Below are 17,691 nucleotides of genomic sequence, written 5' to 3' on the forward strand. Positions count from 1 at the left end.
GATCCCTGCTCGCCGCCTCCTTCTCCACCGTGTCTGTGCCACCCCTGGTCGGAGAAGCGCGATCCCGTTTGACTGGTTGGGACGCATATTCTCAGCGTGATAAGGCATCTCTCCCTCTCTTAAGGCGAGAAGGAGAACGGGATTGGCGAGACCAGATAGATATTTGTCCGCTCTTGCAGTCCTCCGTACACACTATTTCATTGTGTGAAGTTGAAGACATAAGAGTGTTCCCTGAACGACTCGCCATGGCACCTATTGCGCTGGATGAAGGAGTCGAGGTAGCCAAGCCGCAGAGGTCGATTAATACCAAGTCAGCCACCGAGGAGACAGGAGAGCAAGTACGCCTTGCTGCAAGAGCGGGAAAATACACCAGTCAAACCTCAGGTGCCGCTCCGACATACATTCAGGCGAACTTTATTGTCCTCCCGTCTAGATATGCTGCAGATTTCCGCCTGCTGTGTCGGAGGAATCCAGTGCCTTGTCCGCTCCTGGCAGAATCAAAAGAGGTCGGAAGGTGGGATCAACTAAAGTCGTGGGTAGACGGCTTGACTGGCGATCAAATAGCCAAGGACCTCGATCTTCGACATGACTTTCCGAAATTCATGGTCTATGAGAACGGAGATCTGACAAAGGCGCATTGTCTTAATGTCGAGGCTGAATGGACTGAGGACCACGTCGGCTTCTTGATTGGTTGCTCCTACAGTTTCGAAAACGCGCTCGCGTCGGCAGGACTGATTCCTGCCCATACGGCTCACGGAAGAAACGCCCCAATGTACCGGACCAACATCCCTCTATGCCCAGCAGGGATTTTCAAGCACACCACATATGTGGTGTCGATGCGACCATATCGAAGGCGAGACGTTGAGAGAGTCAGAGAGATCACTCGCCCTTATGTGGCAACCCACGGAGAGCCCATCGACTGGGGCTGGGACGCTGTAGGTCGATTAGGTATTCAGGATATCAGTCAACCAGACTACGGGGAGGCTCCAGTCGCAATGGATGGCTCTCCTCTGGTCGAGGGTGTGGGCGCTGATGATGATGAACTTGTCCCTGTGTTCTGGGGTTGCGGCGTGACCCCTCAAGAGGCCATACGCAGAGTCAAGCCTGAAGGAAGAGTCATAGGCCATGCTCCCGGTTATATGATCGTGTTAGATATCAGAGACCAGGATATCATTCCCAAGCAATAAGTAGCTGCAATGTAGATGATCTGTATCAGCAAAGGTCTACATGACAAAGGAAGACAGTCCTGGTATTTAAACCAGGATCTTGGAGATTCTGATAGATATATATCTTGTTGGGCGGGCGGCTGCCCCCCTGACAATCCATTTGCGTGATAAGTTGGACCCGAAAGCCGTCAAGGAAATTCGTGCCGAAATATCGGATGCTGGATGGCACACAGCCGCGACCCCGACTACATACTGTGCTGAAATTGATAGGCTTCATTTCGTAACGCGTTCTCGATCCAGCCAGTGCTGTCCATATCAATGTCAATAGTTCCAGATATTTCTTCCCAGAAGGTGGGGTCGTCCTCCGTGTCAAGGTTGAGGGCAATATCTTGTAGGGGTTGGAAACTATTGTCAAACTGTGGACTGGTCTCCCGCAAAGGCTGTGGCGCGTCCAAGGGCAAACCTGCATATTGTGCACCCTGACTTGGGCTTCTGCCCGGGAAGTTGGTCAGTGTCGCGGGCGGTTCTGTTAGATGCCTGTAACTTGAAGCTCGTGGCCCAATCGAGGAACGAAGGCTTATCAGAAGTGCCAGCCGAGCTTGGATATACTCGTTCCCCTTCTGCGCCATGCCTTGTAGGACAGAAAGTGCAGTCTCCATGGATCTTGCATTTCTGTCGTCGTATGGAAAGGCAACATTGATCATGACAAGAGTCAAGGATGCCGAAAAGGCGTGCTCTCCATCCATGAAGCCATAGGTTGCTGCCCACCATTAGTGTCTCATCTCATCTGCGAGAGACTGGGGAGTAAGACTTACCAAAGAGATTTTGCTTCGCTGCCGCGCTCATGATCATAGTGCCAGCGCTAGCAGCGGTAATGGCGCTGTCGATCACTGCCACGACGCTCGGGGAAAGTCCTTGCTTCCAGGTGGGCGAAGCTGTTCCACTGGCAAGGGCTTCCAGCCTTCTCTGAATGACGTAGAGCAACAGCGGCCTTGCTGTCATATTAATGCACTGGTAATAGTGAAGGAATGTCGAGACCCCTTCCCGTGAGAGAGGTCGGTCCAGCGCCTTGAAATCAATTCTTAGCTCCGGTGGCACGTGTTTCAGCCAGTTTGATAGATCGTTCATGATGCTTTGGACAGAAGCAAGCAAGCTTGTTCCTGACTTGGATTTCTTCCGGTAAATGCCCTCACCAATCCTTCCGAGAATCCTTGACAGCTGGGTATAGTGTGCCATGACCCGGGGAGGCGAGAATTCGGGCTCAACTCCTGGTATGGGGCTTGGCAAGGCGATGTCAATATCTTCGTCGTGGATGGATACTGGATTCCCCGATTTGACTGACAGAATCCTGTCCATACTATAGACAGACCACCAAACCCTTCGTCGATGTTCTCTCTCGACCACATCCATTCCAGGGTCGTCCACCTCTTGATGGAGACCAAGAGAGATGGCCATTCTTAGGGCCAGGCCGATGTAGAGAAAGGCAGCATCTTTTCGATTCAAATTCTGTAAATAGGGTGAGAGGAGACCTAACACCTCCACGAATAGGACAGAGCCTTCCTGATGGATATCTGGAAGGAGCCACAAAGCGTGCTTGAAGTAAGTGAATCCAGGGGGGCCATCACTTCCTGACCATTGATTGACAGAGTACATCTGGCCGTATGCGAAGATCAGCAGAATTTGGCAGTAGGCGAGACACTCCTCGATATTTTCTAGGTCGGGGGGATTGGTGTAGACTCGCTGGAGTCTGTCTTCGAAGGTTCGAGGCTGCAGAAAGGAGAAAATTGTGCCGATATAGATGTATTGAGCCCCAAAGAGGCGTTTAGCGAAGTCGTATGGAGGCAGTTGTGGTAGGACCCGATTTTGGGGACGTCGCAGGGAGGAAGGATCTTTGTACATTGGATGAACGTCCCAGGACAAATTGTTGTCCGGTGTCGGATTGAGCTTTTGGGCAAGATAGGTCGACGAGGCTGTGCCAACATAATGCCTCTCTCCAGACTTTGTCAGGAACAGATTGTCCATTCCTTTGTACCACCAGGCATCGTCATCTCTGTCGGGCTCAATCTGGGTCTTGAAGGGAGATGCGTCGCTGCTCTGTCTAGACCTTGTGGCTAGGTCTGTCAGCAATCACAAGGCATGCTCTTCGGGAAACATAGCTTTCTCAATGGAAGCATGAAATGACCTAACGGTAAACTCACAATTATCGGCAAGTTGGGCTCGTGCCTGGAGCTCGAGGAGATAGCTGTCATCGGTCAGGGAGGGACAGCTCTACTTCGAAGATTCGAACCTACCTTTCTGGGACAGGAATACGCCTCTCATTCTCGGTATACGTGCATTCAACGCCGGCATCTTCACAAGCAGTGCAAGGGTGAGGTGGTATCCCCAAACATTTCTGTTTTCGGCCGCGACAACGGTTGCAGGCTAGCGGTGACCGTTTCAGAGGATCGTAGGAAGGACGGCGGGCTTTACTTCGTGATGAGTTGTTGGGCTGGTTGTTAAGCTGCATGATGTAGAGTCGGCCCTCTGGGGAACTCAAAGGCAGATGATAGCGTTTCGAATATGGACAGACTTGAGAGAAGATCTTGCTCTGATGCCATGGGCAGATGCCCTTCTCGCTATTCCACTGATTCGACCTGTGGGGAGTGGCAGTCAGCGAGCTGCCTCGATGGCTGCTAACTCAGCCCCTGTGTGCAGAACTACGGAAGACCTGGACAAGGTCGCCTGGTGTCCGGAATCTCGCCGAAAGGCAGGCAGAATGTTGCCTTCTGCTTCCGCCCACACCCAGCAGCGGGGGCCAATAGCCGAGTTTAGGCTGCGTGCGGTGCGGACGGGCCGCTGACAGTGGTACGGAGTACTGTACAGAGAAAGGGCAGCTCTGCTCTGCCGGGGGGGCCTGACACGAGGGCTGATCGGGTTCGACCAGCCTACGGGTGTTACAGGCCGTTAAGGTGAGATAGCCGTTGGGCGGATTTGTTGGCTGGTCTCTGGGGTAACAGTGACAGTACCGGTTACTGTATGCCACGGCTGGGGCCCCAGTATCAAATCTTCTCTGCAGTCCGGACGCAGGGGAGGCAAAGCAGGCGAAGTGTGTGGATGGAACATCTTGGTAATACTCGTGTGGTGCGGCGTGCGCAGATGCGCAGATGGCCGCTCCCACATCCCACTTAGTTAAGTGCATGCAGGTGGGAGTCTGCAGCCGGTCACCTGACCATGACCGCAGGCTGATAATGATAGGGCTTAGGAGGTCCCTTGGCCCTAAGGCTTATTACCTGAAACTGAAGCAATATCCCTGCACTAACAAGCTCCCTGCAACGTCGATCCGATCGGCGACTGCTGTCCTAAGACTTCCTAACACTGGCGGATGGCACCCTGTTATCATGCCAACATTGAAGACATGCTGCCTATCTCGGCGCCCCAGAGCCGGCACTGTCATCATCGCATGGACCAGGGCAATCAGCCCACGTCTGCCCTCGAGATAGCGGAGACAGGCATACACCATACACATACTATCCGTACGCACCTACCTTCACACACCAATACCCCTCACTTATCATGAGGTATAAAAGAGCCCTGCACGGCCATGGTCATGATGGAAGTGGGATAGAGGTACCACTTCAGTCGAAGAGCAGAGCAGTGACTTCCATCGAACAATAAACATATTCCATCAATCAACCAACAGTGTTTGACCCCAGAGCACCTTTCTTGCTCCCAACACTCAACATGGCCCAGATCGAGCCGCAAGCTATCGATGAGAAGACCATAGGCACTTCCGAAGGACAGCCTACCCTTGACGATGGCCTCAAGGAGACCGGCAGCATTGAACCTCGAATCGACCCAGCCAAAGAGAGGATCCTTCTCGCCAAACTGGATCTGATGTTCACTCCTGTCATTATGCTCGTCTATCTCTCATGCTTTCTCGACCGATCAAACATTGTATGTGGAGAGTCTCCATTGCCACTGCCCACCTATTCGGGATTGGGTCAAGCCTGATGGAAGGCTGATGCTGATGTCGATATCCAGGGCAATGTGAAAGTCGCCGGAATGCCAGAAGATATCGGAGCATCGAACCAGCAGTTCTCGACCGCCGTCTCCATCTTCTACGGTGAGTTCTTTGCTCTTGCTCTTGCGCTCATGCCAGAGATGATCCATGGCGGATGTCTCCCAGCATCCTCTGCTGATGCGATGGCCATACAAGGCGTACTGGTGCTGACGCAACATCTTAGCCACTTATGTGGTGTTCGAAACACCATTTGCAATTCTACTGAAGAAGCTGACGCCGCGCGTCCTTCTGTCGAGTCTTTGCATTGTGTGGTCCTTGACCACCATCTTCTCGGGCTTCATTCAGAACGTGGGAGGCCTTTATACGAGCCGCCTTGTGCTCGGGGCCTGTGAGGCCGGGCTATTTCCAGCCCTCACCCTCTACCTTACGACGGTTTACAAGAGGGACGAACTGGCCAAGCGAGTGGCCTATCTCTTCAGTTGCACTGCTCTGTCTGGGGCTTTTGGTGGTCTCCTGGCTTACGCGCTGCTGCAGATGGACGGTGTGGCCGGGTACGCCGGGTGGCGGTAAGTTCTCGTGGCATCGGCGTGGGCGTTGGGTCAAGCAAGGTACCGTTCGAGGGCTGACACTGGCATGGCGTATCTAGATGGGTCTACATCATCGAGGGCATTTTCAGCGTCGTAATCGCCGTCGCTGTTTGGTTCGGCCTACCCACCAACCCGGCAGAGGCGTGGTTCCTAAGCGCCGAGCAGAAAGGCATCATGCGCATCCGACAAGAGCAAACGGCTCAATACATGGGCAGCGATGAGCTTGATTGGGAAGAAATCCGCATCGCCTTCAAGGACCCCAAGGTCTACCTCAGTGCGGTGATTCAATTCTGTCAAGATATCCTTCTTTACGGATTCAGCACGTTTCTGCCGGCCATCTTGAAGTCGGCCGGGTACAATAGTCTGCAGAGCAACTACCTCACCGTTCCTGTCTACATGTTCGGGGCTATTGTGTTTATTGCTGCTGCTGTGGCATCAGACAGACTCAGATTACGCTCTCCGGTAAGTGGCACTCGTTCCATCATATACGGAAAACAGATATCGTTGCGGTCTCGGTGTCGGTTCTGGTTTCGGTTCCCAGCTAATAATTCATGTCCGCATGATAGTTCATCCTTCTGGCCAACGTCTTCGGCATTGTCGGTTACATAGTTCTCCTCACAGTGCCATCTAACAACGGAGTGCGATACTTTGCCACCTTCCTCTGCGCGGTGGCGGTTTATAACGGTCCCGGATTGAACGTGACCTGGATCAACGTCAATGTCGCACCTCACTACCGCCGAGCCACGTCGATCGGGGTCCAGCAAACCATTGCAAACACTGCAGGAATCGTGGCCGGCCAGATCTACCGGACGTCACCCTACAAGCTAGGCCACAGCTTCTCCTTGGGCGCACTGTGTCTGGCCCAGGTGATGGTTGTGGTCAAGATGTTCTACATCAGGTGGTGGAACACGAGGAAGGAGAAGATTGCGAGAGGCGAGATCGAAGACACGCGCAAGTACAAGACGGGAGATCGAGAGCTGGACTTTAAGTATCATCTCTGAGCAAACGTCGTGACGTCCTCCGGCGTTGTGCTGCCGTCGATTGCCATCGAGGAGTGTCAGCCACAGCCACATGCCGTGCAACAGAATTTGAAGCAGCGCCAGCCGGGTCTGTCAAACTTAGACACTAGCTTAGGAAATCCGAGCCTTGCTTAGGGTGGGTGTCAAAATACATGGCGGGTTGTCTCCGACCTACTCTGGTAGTATTTTGACACCCACCCTAGGCCCTTTAGCCAGATTGCAGGCACACCTATATAGCCTGGGCTCTCCCCATACCCTTTTGATAGAGAACAAACAGAGTTCTAGTACTCAACTATATATGCTCCTCTCAACTCGATCGTCGAGCCTGGGGAAGCTTTTATTGTCCAACCAGCAGGCATTCCCACCGCGGTTTCGTTACAAGGGAAGGGAGTATATAGATAGCTAGGGCTTAAGGCCTTGTGCAGGCACCTTTGATGGAAACAGGAAACAAGGAACCTCTCAACCTTTAATAGATTAATACTATACTGTACTACGAGGACTTGTCTATACAGCTCTAATAGAGTAGGTAGGGACGGCATCCCAGCCTCGTCGCTTCAACTAGAACGTGTGCCATAGTCACTGATATGCCTATGTATACTACTGTAGGTAGTCATGGCTCTCCCGAGCAGCGAACAAGGGACCTTTCAACCTTTGACAACCAATGCTACACTATACTATCGAGGACTTCTATGCGCATGCGAGGTTGGGCCAGAGTGGGGACAGCATTCCGAACATAGTAGTAAAGATATAGATGGGATGTCAACTCATCCCAAGATTGCAGCTATGGAAGGAAAGCTGTAGGTGTACAGTAGGTACATTGTCTCGTTACACGGCTCAGGCCTCGCTGGGGCAGCCTCACCCTCACTCTCGTTTTGTACGAGGCTGAACAGGCACTTCACCTAATGCCCAAGACCTGGACCTGGTTCGAACTACAGAACAGATAGCATGCATGACCCCCGGTTAGTACTGTAAGTGTCACTCATTGTTAATGTCGATGTCGATGTTGATAAAACTCACCATTATGAGGATACAACCTACTCATTATGAGATACAACTCACTCATCATGAGAATACAACTCACCATCATGAGAAGGTGCACCCCTTTCGAGGCATCTGCACAACGGCCTCATCTGCCATTTCAAGACGTGTGTGTCCGCCGTCCACGTTGCTCGCGGTGGACGCCGTTCTCGCCTGGCTGCTGCCATCTTTGCCAACGACGTACGCACCAGTGTCCGCAGTGGCGTCAACCGATACAGCGCCATACCTAACACTCCTCTCTCCCACCGCCCGCATTAGACTCTTGACGTCGGAATTCGAATTCGAACTCTCCAGCAGAGGCGCGTTGAAGGCTCTTGCGATCTCCAGCGGGCTCATGCTCACACTGCGCCCGAGGGTCTGGTATCCGACAAAGGTGAGAGTCACAAAAGTGACAGCCAGGCCGGTCAGGATCACAGCAATGCCGAGATAGAGGTAGTGTGACTCGTAGACGGCAGGGGTGGTGAATTGGGTGCCAGAGACGGTCTGGATCATCGAGCTGTTCCCAGAGGCAATGCTCAGCGCGGTGCGGAACATCAGCTCCCTTGCCGATGCGAGCAGATCGTCGGTGGGATCCGTAAATGAAAGGCCACAGCTGCTGGCGACATCGACGGCGCTGGTGTCGGTCGTGGCGTTGGTGACGGCATATTGCGTCGCCGTGGAACCGGTGGTGAGAAGCTCGTAGCCTACGGCCCCGGCCCAGCGGAGGTGGGCTTCAGAATTGAACTTGTTCTTCAGGGCGAGGTAATAGCCGCCCAGCGTAGTAGGACCGGCCTCTGCGTAGTCGAGGTCGAGGTTGATCTTGTGCGAGATGGTGTCTTCGAAGACGGTCGTGGAGGGATCGAGCGAGATGGTGTCGTTGCCGTCGATCACCACGGGGTACGACACCAACGCCGTCTGCAGGGTGCAGTTCCGCACAATGAGGTCTCCCGTGCAAGGAGACTGGTCTTTGTACTGGAGGTTCAGGCTCATGTTCCCCGAGGCAACTTGCCAGGCAAAGAGGCTCTGGAAGACGTTGGTGCCGTTGACGACCGCCGGGTCGTTCGACACATTGTACGGCTGCTCCGTGCTGGGGGCCAGGTTGAACGGCCAGGTGTAGGAAGAACAGTTGACCGAGAGTCCCACTCCCATGACTCGGGCTTTGCAGTTTCCCTGGCAGGACGACTTGTGCGGCAGCCGAGTGACATTGTTGTTGTAGTACTCCTGCACGGTCGTGGTGTAGTTGGAAGTGAAGAGCGACGCCGCGTACCCCCGGCCGCTGATATATCCAGTGTAGCCCGTTGGTATGTCCTGCGCCACGGGCACTTTCAGAGTCACGGGCGACACCACCTCGAGCCGGCCCACAGTCACGCGCGAGGCGCGCTGCAGGAGCGGATTGCTGATCGGGGCCATGGCCGTCAGGATGCTGGCCACCGCAATGAGATCGACATGTCGACCCGCCGTGCTGGCCGTCCACAGGCTGTTTCCAAACGCCCAGTTCCGATGTAGGTCAGCCAGCTGGGTTTGTGGCCTCATGGCCCGTCGCCACCACGACACGTTGGCGCCCTCGGACAGAGCGAAGTGTAGCATGATGTTGGATGCCGTCGATGCCACCGAAAGCCAGACGGTGGGTTGGATGCGCCAGTCGGCGATGGGACGTCCGTTGGATGCAACAAGAATGCCGACCGACGCAGCCAGGCCCAAGACAGATCCAAGCAAGGCTGCGAACCCCAGCCACGGCAGCCGGGCAATCCAGCCTGGAGACCATGGTGCACGATCCTCAACGGCGCGGTAGGCTGGGGACGGGGAGGATGGGTGTGCCATCGCTGTGACCACTATAGAAGAGAAGAGGATCAAGGACACAGTATACAATACAGACGAGGGTCAAGGATACAGTATGCAATACTCCCTACTGTCGATCGACCCAGGGAGACACTCACCATGGCGATTGCGAGAACCCTGGGGGCTTAAGAGCCCCATCATGCCCACACAGCCTGCCGCGGGGCATGCACTCTATACACATCTGATGTCTCATATCTGCATGGCACTTGTCAGTGTCAGTTTTCAGCTCCTCGATAGTATGCACTACTTGTCAGTGTTAGTTTTCAGCTCCTCGATAGGATGTAGCCATGGACAAACTTTGTGCGCGTAAACGAGAGACATGGAGGGAAAGATCGATCACTTGTACCCCTGCAATACGAAAAAGGGGTCCGTGCGCCTCGTGTTCGACCAATCTAGACCTCCGGCCTTCCAGGGGGGCCAGCCTCGCTTGCATGGATGCCACCCACCACTCCAATTCAGCCTCACGCCGGCAGGACGCCACCATGTACTATGTGCTGATAGTGTATAGTCGGTCGTTGTGTCCAGCCTCAAAGCTGGCTAGAATCGATGGCAACTGAGTTGGGATGGCCCGTCAGGCAGCGTTCAGGGAAGCTTGTTCAACAGTATTTCAAGGATGGTCCAGCCTGTCTGGTTCTTGTTCTCATCGCATCGGTCGACCTCTCCAAGAGAAAAAAAACAAGAAAGAAAAGCAAGAAGGAAAAGGAAGAAAAGGAAACCATGGCTCCTCTCTCTCTCAAGCTTCTTTTGGTCTATGCAAATCTTCTGTTCTCCGCCGCGGCTTCTTCCAGCCCGCAATGGAACGGCCCCCGCCAAACGTTGCCCTTTGTCCACGACGGACGCGGCCTCGGCTGGGCTCCCCAACCCACCGCAGCGCCCGTCCTGCCCGAGCTTTTGAGGCGACAGGAGGGACCACACACGCTGTGTGGCTACGTCGATGGAAATGCATGTATGTGGTGGTCCTCGAAGCCTCCAACACCAAGACCTTGTGGCCTAATCTGTCTCCCTCCTAGCTGAACCCGTCCTCTGCCCCGGCGCCTACTGCGGATACAACACCTTCAACGGAATTCCCGTGGCCGGCTGCTGTACCAGCACCTACTTGAGCGGCGGATCCGATTACCTGACAGGCTGCAACCTTGCAACGACATGTTTTGATTATGGCGCCTGTGATGCTTCGTGCTCCTCCGCCAACATGCAGAATGACTATGAGACTTGGTATAGCCTTATGCCTGTTCTAACACATGCCAGACGGCACGTTGATGCTGACATTTCCCAGTCTGTCCTCTGCTTATCCATACTGTGGCAAGCTCTCCTACACCCAAGATGGTGCCGTCTCCTTCTTCTGCACAGATGCCTCTGATCTCACGTTCTATGCCGCTTATGACACCGGGGCATTGTCGACTAATTCGCAATCAACACCGGAAACAACGCCGGAAACAACACCAGAAACAACACAGAACCCCTCGTCTATTGTTGTCATCAGCAGCAGCATCGGCAGCAGTCCCAGTCCCAGTAGCAGCAGCTCTCTCCCAAGCTCCATCACAGCATCGCCCGTGCCATTCACGCAGTCGCAACAGACCACCAGCCCACCGAGTCAGGCTTCGACCACTACGACGACGACTTCAAGTGGCTCCGACAAGCATCTTTTATCAGATACTACGACCAATGTCATTTTGGTGTTGACCGCAGTGATATTCCTGGTCGTTCTTGTTTGAGGCGCTGCTGAGGCCGAGATTTTTGTGTCGATGGTGACAAGGCTTCTGACTTGCTGGAAAATCATAGATAATCAAGTGAAAGATGACACGTGGAGTGTGAGAGAAAGTGGGTATGAGTATAGTAAACATCTACCTGCTGACCATAATATCGATCGAGTGTTTCATATCAAAAGGGTTGAAATCTCATGGCAAATTCCTCGACTCTTTCGCCAATCCTCATATTGCAAACATAGTCAACTGGGTATGGGTATGAATAGCTCATTCAGACCTACCCTAGTTCTATCCTACCTAGTAGCTCCACAAGATTCGTAGCCGGGTCCGGCTGTGACACGATAACTTCCATCGTACATCTTCTTCTCCATGGTAGACAGACAGCTGCGGAGGATGGAAAGCAGGGATACCAGGAAATGGGAGGAAGAAGAAGGGCAGAGCAGAGTCCATGCATGCCCAAGCGCCGGCCAGTCCAGGAGACCGAGACAATACCATGGCGAATGGAAGATGACTTTGGCGAAGGTAACTTAAGGCGGAATAGGTTCGCTTTTCTGGAGGGGTCTTTCGTAACGACATCGCAATGCAAGGGTGTCTTCGACTGAAGCCAAAACAACAGTACGAGATATCTCTCTTCATGACAACTAGAGATTGGCTAGGATATCGATTTTTCAGACAGAGCCTAGGGTTGAGATGGCCCGTGATGGGAAAATCGAGGTAGCGTTCGAGTCGAGACGGCTGCGAGAGACACCAACTTTGACAGCTTCGACAGCTCTGTAAGCCATATGTACCTAGAGAATGTAGACTGTGAGGTGAGATGCACCGTCGTGTGGGATTGGGTGAGAGGGTGAGGGGATTCTGACCAACGGGAGCCGACCATTCCCCCACAAACGCGCTAACCATAACAAGACTAGCTGGAATAAATCTTGGCTGAGCATCCTCGCACTGCGCACATTCTCATCCAAATTCGAGGTCGCCGACAGCATTTCCACACCGTCACCATCAACACCACCTCCCTCCTCCCGGATCCTCGCCAACTAATCCCGGACACCCAGAGCCCGTCTCCAGGTCACAAATCATTCATCATGGTCAAGAAACGAGCGAACAACGGCCGCAACAAGTCTGGTCGCGGCCACGTCAAGCCGATCAGATGTTCCAACTGCTCTCGATGCACACCCAAGGACAAGGCCATCAAGAGAATCACCATCCGCAACATGGTTGAGTCGGCAGCCATCCGTACGTGTTTGGCCTCTTCCGCTTCCGACCTTGACATGAATAACAAATGGAGCGAGTTCCTTCTGACAAATTGGTTGCTGTACAGGTGATATTTCCGACGCTTCAGTGTTCGCCGACTACGCCGTCCCCAAAATGTATCTGAAGCTCCAGTACTGCGTCTCGTGCGCCATCCACGGCAAGATTGTGCGTGTCCGATCGCGAGAAGGCCGCCGAAACCGAGCCCCGCCCCCGAGAATCCGATACAACAAGGACGGCAAGAAGGTTAACCCCCAGGTTGCTGCCAAGACGTTGTAAATCTGAGAACTGAGGGATCCGCGTGAATGGGTGTCGAAGACGCTCAGCGCAACGAGAACGGGTGAGATGGGTTGGCCAGAAAGCCAGAAACGATCATCGGCATGGAGCTCCAGCTACAGGAACTGTCATCCAAATCGGGTGTGGGAAATGGAACGGCATGGCTTGTCGAATCAGTTGATTTCTGGCACTGGCATGGGAAAGAACGGGGGTCGCCGGTAGAATATTACGGCCTGCTGGAAAAACGCAGGAGGCGAGTTACGCAGCCGGATGGCTGGCTGAGTTTCCAAACAACACACAATGCAAACCAATGTCAATGGGTAAAATCAAGCCGCCATTCAGTTGATGCATGCTTGCTGAATTTCCTCGTGTGTGACATCGTGGTGAACTACGGTTACCAGGCAGCCGCAGTAGCTTGTCAAATCGACAATGCTAGCTGGGCTTGACATAATGCCGATGCTATTAGAAACTGGGACCATACCACGCTTGGCCATACAGGGCATACTATCTCCTTTTCGCGGCAGGGAGAAGAGAGTCATCTGGTAACCCTCCTCTCTTCGTGCCTGGCAAGCTCCCAGTCCCAATGTCATTTGTTTCCGTGCTCACTCTCCGATGCGGGTACACTTCGTCCAGTCCCTCGAAGCAGTTGTTGCTCACCCAGATTTCGCCCTTGTGAGGGCCTTCATCCGTGTTCCTGAAATATTCATGATGCAATGCTCGTTCGGCCGTCAGTCGTTTATCTGGGTCGTACTCAAAAAGCTCAGACAGGAGCTGAAACCCACGTTGACCGGGGGACTTGTCTGGAGGATAGCTAGCATGCCGAAGACAGTTGTTGTACCACGTCTCCAGACCGCTGCCATTGTTTGCGCCTCCACCAGACCCGCCGCGGTTCATGCTGGTCGGCGGATTCGGGTAAAGTCCTCCTGGCATGCCGCTCCGAGAAACGACCAACGATTGCAACTGTGGGTACTCAGGCATATCTGCCAGACCCTTCCAGTTCTCACGTCTCGGTAGACCAAGGATCTCGACGATTTTGCCCATCTGGTTTCTCTGGAACGGCACAGTCTTTTTGCTGTCCATTTTGGTTTCTTCTCCCTTGAAAATGGGCCTCAGGCTCAGCAACTCTGCGAAGATGCAGCCAACGGCCCACATGTCAATGGCTGGCGTATAGTGACGGGCACCCAACAGCAAATCAGGACTTCGGTACCAGATAGTAACCACGACTTTATCACCCGAGTACAGAGATGATAGCGGTTTGTGAAATAAACGAGCCAGACCGAGGTCTCCGATGCGTACATGACCCGAGCTGGTCACCATGATATTGGCAGGCTTCAGGTCACGATGAATAACCCAGTTTTGATGGAGATAGTAAAGGCCATTCAGGAGTTGGAATAAGATGGACTTGATCATGGTCGCAGGAATTGGCCGCCGTGTTGGTTGGGTGTGATGGTGGATGATTTGTAGTAAGTCGTGCTCACAGTATTCGAAGACCATGAAGACACACTTATCTTCAAGGACAATTTCCGCCAGATGGACAAGATTGGGATGTGACAACTCTGTGCATAAGGACATTTCTCGGATCGCCGACTGCGACAGTCCCGTATACTGGACATTGTCGCCCTCCTTCTCGGGTTTGAATCTAGGCTGGTCAGCAAGTGTCGTAGCTGGAATGGGGACATGCTGACTTCTTGATAGCATATAACTCCTTTGGCGCGGCTGATCCCACCGGGCTGGATGGGTCACTTCGGGGGTTCTTCTCCACGGCCTTGTAGACTCGCCCGTACGTGCCACTGCTAATGAAACCGATTATGTTGTACTTCTGGCCGATTTTGACCTTAGAGGTGTAGTTGTTTCCTACATGTTTCTTGTCAAGGCTCCGGGCTGCTTCTACCAATGGTTGTCAGCCAGACGCAGAATAGCCGTGCCGAGTAAGACAATTGCAGAAACCATCCACGAAAGCACCCTACCTTCCAGGCCCAGCTGGGTTGTCTTTCTCAGCTGCTGGGCTATGCTGAGACTCGTGCCCGGGCGCGACATGTTGAAATCAGGCTTCCACATGTCCTACCAGCGGAACCAAACGTCGGACTTTGCAACCGTGAGGAAGCGGCATCGCCTAACATGACTGGCTGTTCCTCATCGCTTGTGGTTTCCGTGGAGTTGCGTAGAAACGGACCCGGCCGCGATCACAGATGAATCGCTGTGCGAGAGGCGAAGCCTGCCGGTGTTTGTGGACAGTATCCTCCGAAAATGGTGGCGATAAAGGCGATTTTACAGGGGCAGGTAAAGAACTCAATCCTCGCAGCTGCACAGCGATGTCATATGTGATGAGACGGCAACGAATACACAAGGATATTTCCACGTCTCATCATCAGCGGGTCTGAGAATGCGGAAGGCAAAGGGGATTGGGGTTTCCAGAGGAGGTGAGGTCGGGCGTGCGTTGTACGAGGCGTCAATCCGTGCCTTGGCAGACCTCGGATCAACCAATGATCCGGCGCAGACGCGGGCGCGGCAGGCGACACGGCTGCGCTTGCCCGGAAACGGCAGATTGGCCTCGACTTCCCCCATATTCTCCCATCGGAGGCCGCCGCTTCCTTCTCAATCAGCCAAAGACAGTGGAAACAATTCGGCTGCCTGTCGACGCCTCTCCCGCACCATGACGCACTATACGACGCCATTCCACCCCATACCCTCTCATTGCTTATCGGCCGTTAGCAGTCAATATAAGGTATGTAGGTGTTCTCCTGGCTCTGTCTTGTTCCCAGCAAGACAGCACAGATTCCCCTCCAAATTTTTGGCCCAAATAGACGGAATGATGCTGAAAAGAACTAGCAGTGGGTACAGATCCCTCAAGGAGTCGTCAAGTGAGCTGGAGGTTGCGGTCCAGGCCTCCGAGGGCTCAATGGCGTCTCCCACGGGCATCACTCCATTCCTCATATTCCTGGTCTTTGTCGTCACTCTCGGCCCCTTTCAGTTTGGGTACCACCTGGTGAGTGCAGGGTCAATCAAAAGAGCAATGTGTGCAATCTAAAACTGACGTTGGTCAGGGAGAACTCAACGCCCCTGAAAAGGTCATCACTTGCACAGTGGATGAACCGCCTCGATATGGTGTCCTCAGCCTTCCACAATGCATACCGATGGACGCGGCCGAGTGGGGCATGATTCAGTCTGTCTTCACTATCGGAGGTCTTTTCGGAGCCCTCTTCAGCGGTTCTGTGGCCACGAGATTCGGTCGTCTGGTCGCAGTGAGAGGTCTTACCCTCTTCTTGGCGATTGGACCCATCGCAGAGGCTCTTGCAGGGAGCATGTGGGTTATGGGGCTAGGGAGAACAATTTCTGGCCTGGGAGCAGGGGCAGCCACCGTGGTTGCTCCCATGTACATCTCTGAAGTGGCACCAGCAGAAAGCCGTGGACTCTTTGGGGCCTTTACCCAGGTCCAGATCAACCTAGGAATCTTCATCGCACAGCTCCTCGGATACTTTTTGTCCACCAACGACAAATGGCGCTGGATTCTTGCCGCAGCCGGATTCGTTGCCGGGGCCACATTCTTTGGGCTGATGTTGGCTCCCGAGACCCCCAAATGGCTGGCCGCCAACAACCAACCGCGAATGGCAATGGGGATACTGCAACGCATCAGAGGCAGAGAAGCTGACATCGGCGAAGAAATGGCAGACTGGGAAATATCAGGCGAAGCCGAGGAGGAAAGTCTTCTTGGACCTCCTCGGGGATCTGGATCACAACGACAACCGATTATGTCCTTTCTCGAGGTCGTTCGAAACCCGACGTACCGGAGAGCTGTGATTGCAGTCTCCGGTGTCATGATGGCCCAGCAACTCAGCGGTATTAACAGCGTTGTCATGTATAGCGTCTCCATCCTGGGAAACATCATGCCGAATCAAGCGGCACTGATTACAGTCATGGTTTCGGCCACAAACGTGCTCGTCACGCTGGCGACGGCTCCTCTGGCCGACAGACTGGGTCGGAAACCATGCCTGCTCCTGTCACTTGCAGGAATGGGGTCGGCGTCCGTCATGCTTGCGGCAGGTCTGTCCAACGACGCCCGAGTCCCCATCGTTCTCGGTCTAGTGCTCTTCGTCTGCAGTTTTGGTGCTGGATTGGGTCCGGTGCCTTTTATTCTGGCGAGTGAGCTGGTCGGTCCCGAGGCTGTCGGAGCTACCTCAAGCTGGGCACTTGCCTGCAATTGGCTATCGACCTTCTTGGTCGCTCAATTCTTTCCTATGATCAATGCTGCGCTCCCCCGAGGGAGTGTGTTCTGGATCTTTGCGGCGCTGGCGGCTGCATTCGGGGCGTTTGTTGGACTCTTTGTGCCCGAGAGCAAGGGAAGGGCGAATGCGGATGAAGTCTGGAGAAGACAGAGTCGTTCTAGCGAACTCTGAGGATTTCGGTTTTGGGCATGCAGCAGTGGGCTGTTTCCACACCCTACCTAGATTCCATTCTGGACGCATTTCGATGCCTTGTGGCTTGTGGAGAGTGCGACATGCAGAGCTACACGAGGAAGTGGCTTGTATTATGATTGTATTATTAGACGATTAGAACACGAAACGGTATCATGCTTGAACTCGGCGCTCACTGCTGCAAGGAACAAGGCTGCCTATGATCAGATTATTCATAGTCGAACGCTGCACCTACCATCGTTCATCATATCTTGTGCTTTCCCCCCTACCGCAATAACCTCTTCGAATACTAGTACGGCCACTCTTTTCATCTCTCAGCCTTGGCCATATCTGGACTACAGTATTGGTATAGGCCACGCTCATCGAAGCCTTGCCGGAAGGGAAGAGAAGAGACAGGACAACTGGTGGACTTTGCGTCCCACGA

At 53.7% G+C, this 17,691-nt stretch overlaps 8 protein-coding genes across 8 annotated transcripts; 5 read left to right on the forward strand and 3 right to left on the reverse strand.

Annotated features, from left to right (window-relative positions):
• Positions 1-245: 245 nt before the first annotated feature.
• Positions 246-1,187, forward strand: A1O3_08677 (uncharacterized protein; the record flags this gene model as incomplete). Its single annotated transcript, XM_007738774.1, has 1 exon — positions 246-1,187. One exon carries the CDS (start codon positions 246-248, stop codon positions 1,185-1,187), a length of 942 nt encoding a protein of 313 aa, XP_007736964.1.
• Positions 1,188-1,411: 224 nt separating this feature from the next.
• A1O3_08678 (uncharacterized protein) lies at positions 1,412-3,672 on the reverse strand (the record flags this gene model as incomplete). The annotated part of the gene is made up of 4 exons (XM_007738775.1): positions 1,412-1,926; positions 1,982-3,277; positions 3,365-3,408; positions 3,458-3,672. The coding sequence occupies 4 exons, from the start codon at positions 3,670-3,672 to the stop codon at positions 1,412-1,414; spliced, it is 2,070 nt and encodes a 689-aa protein (XP_007736965.1).
• Positions 3,673-4,886: 1,214 nt separating this feature from the next.
• On the forward strand, positions 4,887-6,754 carry A1O3_08679 (uncharacterized protein; the record flags this gene model as incomplete). Its single annotated transcript, XM_007738776.1, has 5 exons — positions 4,887-5,099; positions 5,187-5,268; positions 5,390-5,732; positions 5,813-6,215; positions 6,320-6,754. 5 exons carry the CDS (start codon positions 4,887-4,889, stop codon positions 6,752-6,754), a joined length of 1,476 nt encoding a protein of 491 aa, XP_007736966.1.
• A 1,101-nt stretch (positions 6,755-7,855) lies between these two features.
• Positions 7,856-9,610, reverse strand: A1O3_08680 (uncharacterized protein; the record flags this gene model as incomplete). The annotated part of the gene is made up of 1 exon (XM_007738777.1): positions 7,856-9,610. One exon carries the CDS (start codon positions 9,608-9,610, stop codon positions 7,856-7,858), a length of 1,755 nt encoding a protein of 584 aa, XP_007736967.1.
• Positions 9,611-10,345: 735 nt separating this feature from the next.
• Positions 10,346-11,340, forward strand: A1O3_08681 (uncharacterized protein; the record flags this gene model as incomplete). Its single annotated transcript, XM_007738778.1, has 3 exons — positions 10,346-10,574; positions 10,639-10,840; positions 10,902-11,340. The coding sequence occupies 3 exons, from the start codon at positions 10,346-10,348 to the stop codon at positions 11,338-11,340; spliced, it is 870 nt and encodes a 289-aa protein (XP_007736968.1).
• A 1,073-nt stretch (positions 11,341-12,413) lies between these two features.
• On the forward strand, positions 12,414-12,858 carry A1O3_08682 (40S ribosomal protein S26E; the record flags this gene model as incomplete). The annotated part of the gene is made up of 2 exons (XM_007738779.1): positions 12,414-12,564; positions 12,650-12,858. The coding sequence occupies 2 exons, from the start codon at positions 12,414-12,416 to the stop codon at positions 12,856-12,858; spliced, it is 360 nt and encodes a 119-aa protein (XP_007736969.1).
• Positions 12,859-13,359: 501 nt separating this feature from the next.
• Positions 13,360-14,892, reverse strand: A1O3_08683 (CMGC/CDK/CDK8 protein kinase; the record flags this gene model as incomplete). The annotated part of the gene is made up of 3 exons (XM_007738780.1): positions 13,360-14,494; positions 14,541-14,742; positions 14,823-14,892. 3 exons carry the CDS (start codon positions 14,890-14,892, stop codon positions 13,360-13,362), a joined length of 1,407 nt encoding a protein of 468 aa, XP_007736970.1.
• Positions 14,893-15,664: 772 nt separating this feature from the next.
• A1O3_08684 (uncharacterized protein) lies at positions 15,665-17,249 on the forward strand (the record flags this gene model as incomplete). Its single annotated transcript, XM_007738781.1, has 2 exons — positions 15,665-15,841; positions 15,900-17,249. 2 exons carry the CDS (start codon positions 15,665-15,667, stop codon positions 17,247-17,249), a joined length of 1,527 nt encoding a protein of 508 aa, XP_007736971.1.
• Positions 17,250-17,691: the final 442 nt, after the last annotated feature.

This window comes from Capronia epimyces (assembly GCF_000585565.1).
Source record: "Capronia epimyces CBS 606.96 chromosome Unknown aczIQ-supercont1.8, whole genome shotgun sequence".
In the NCBI taxonomy this organism is placed as follows: Eukaryota; Fungi; Ascomycota; class Eurotiomycetes; order Chaetothyriales; family Herpotrichiellaceae; genus Capronia; species Capronia epimyces.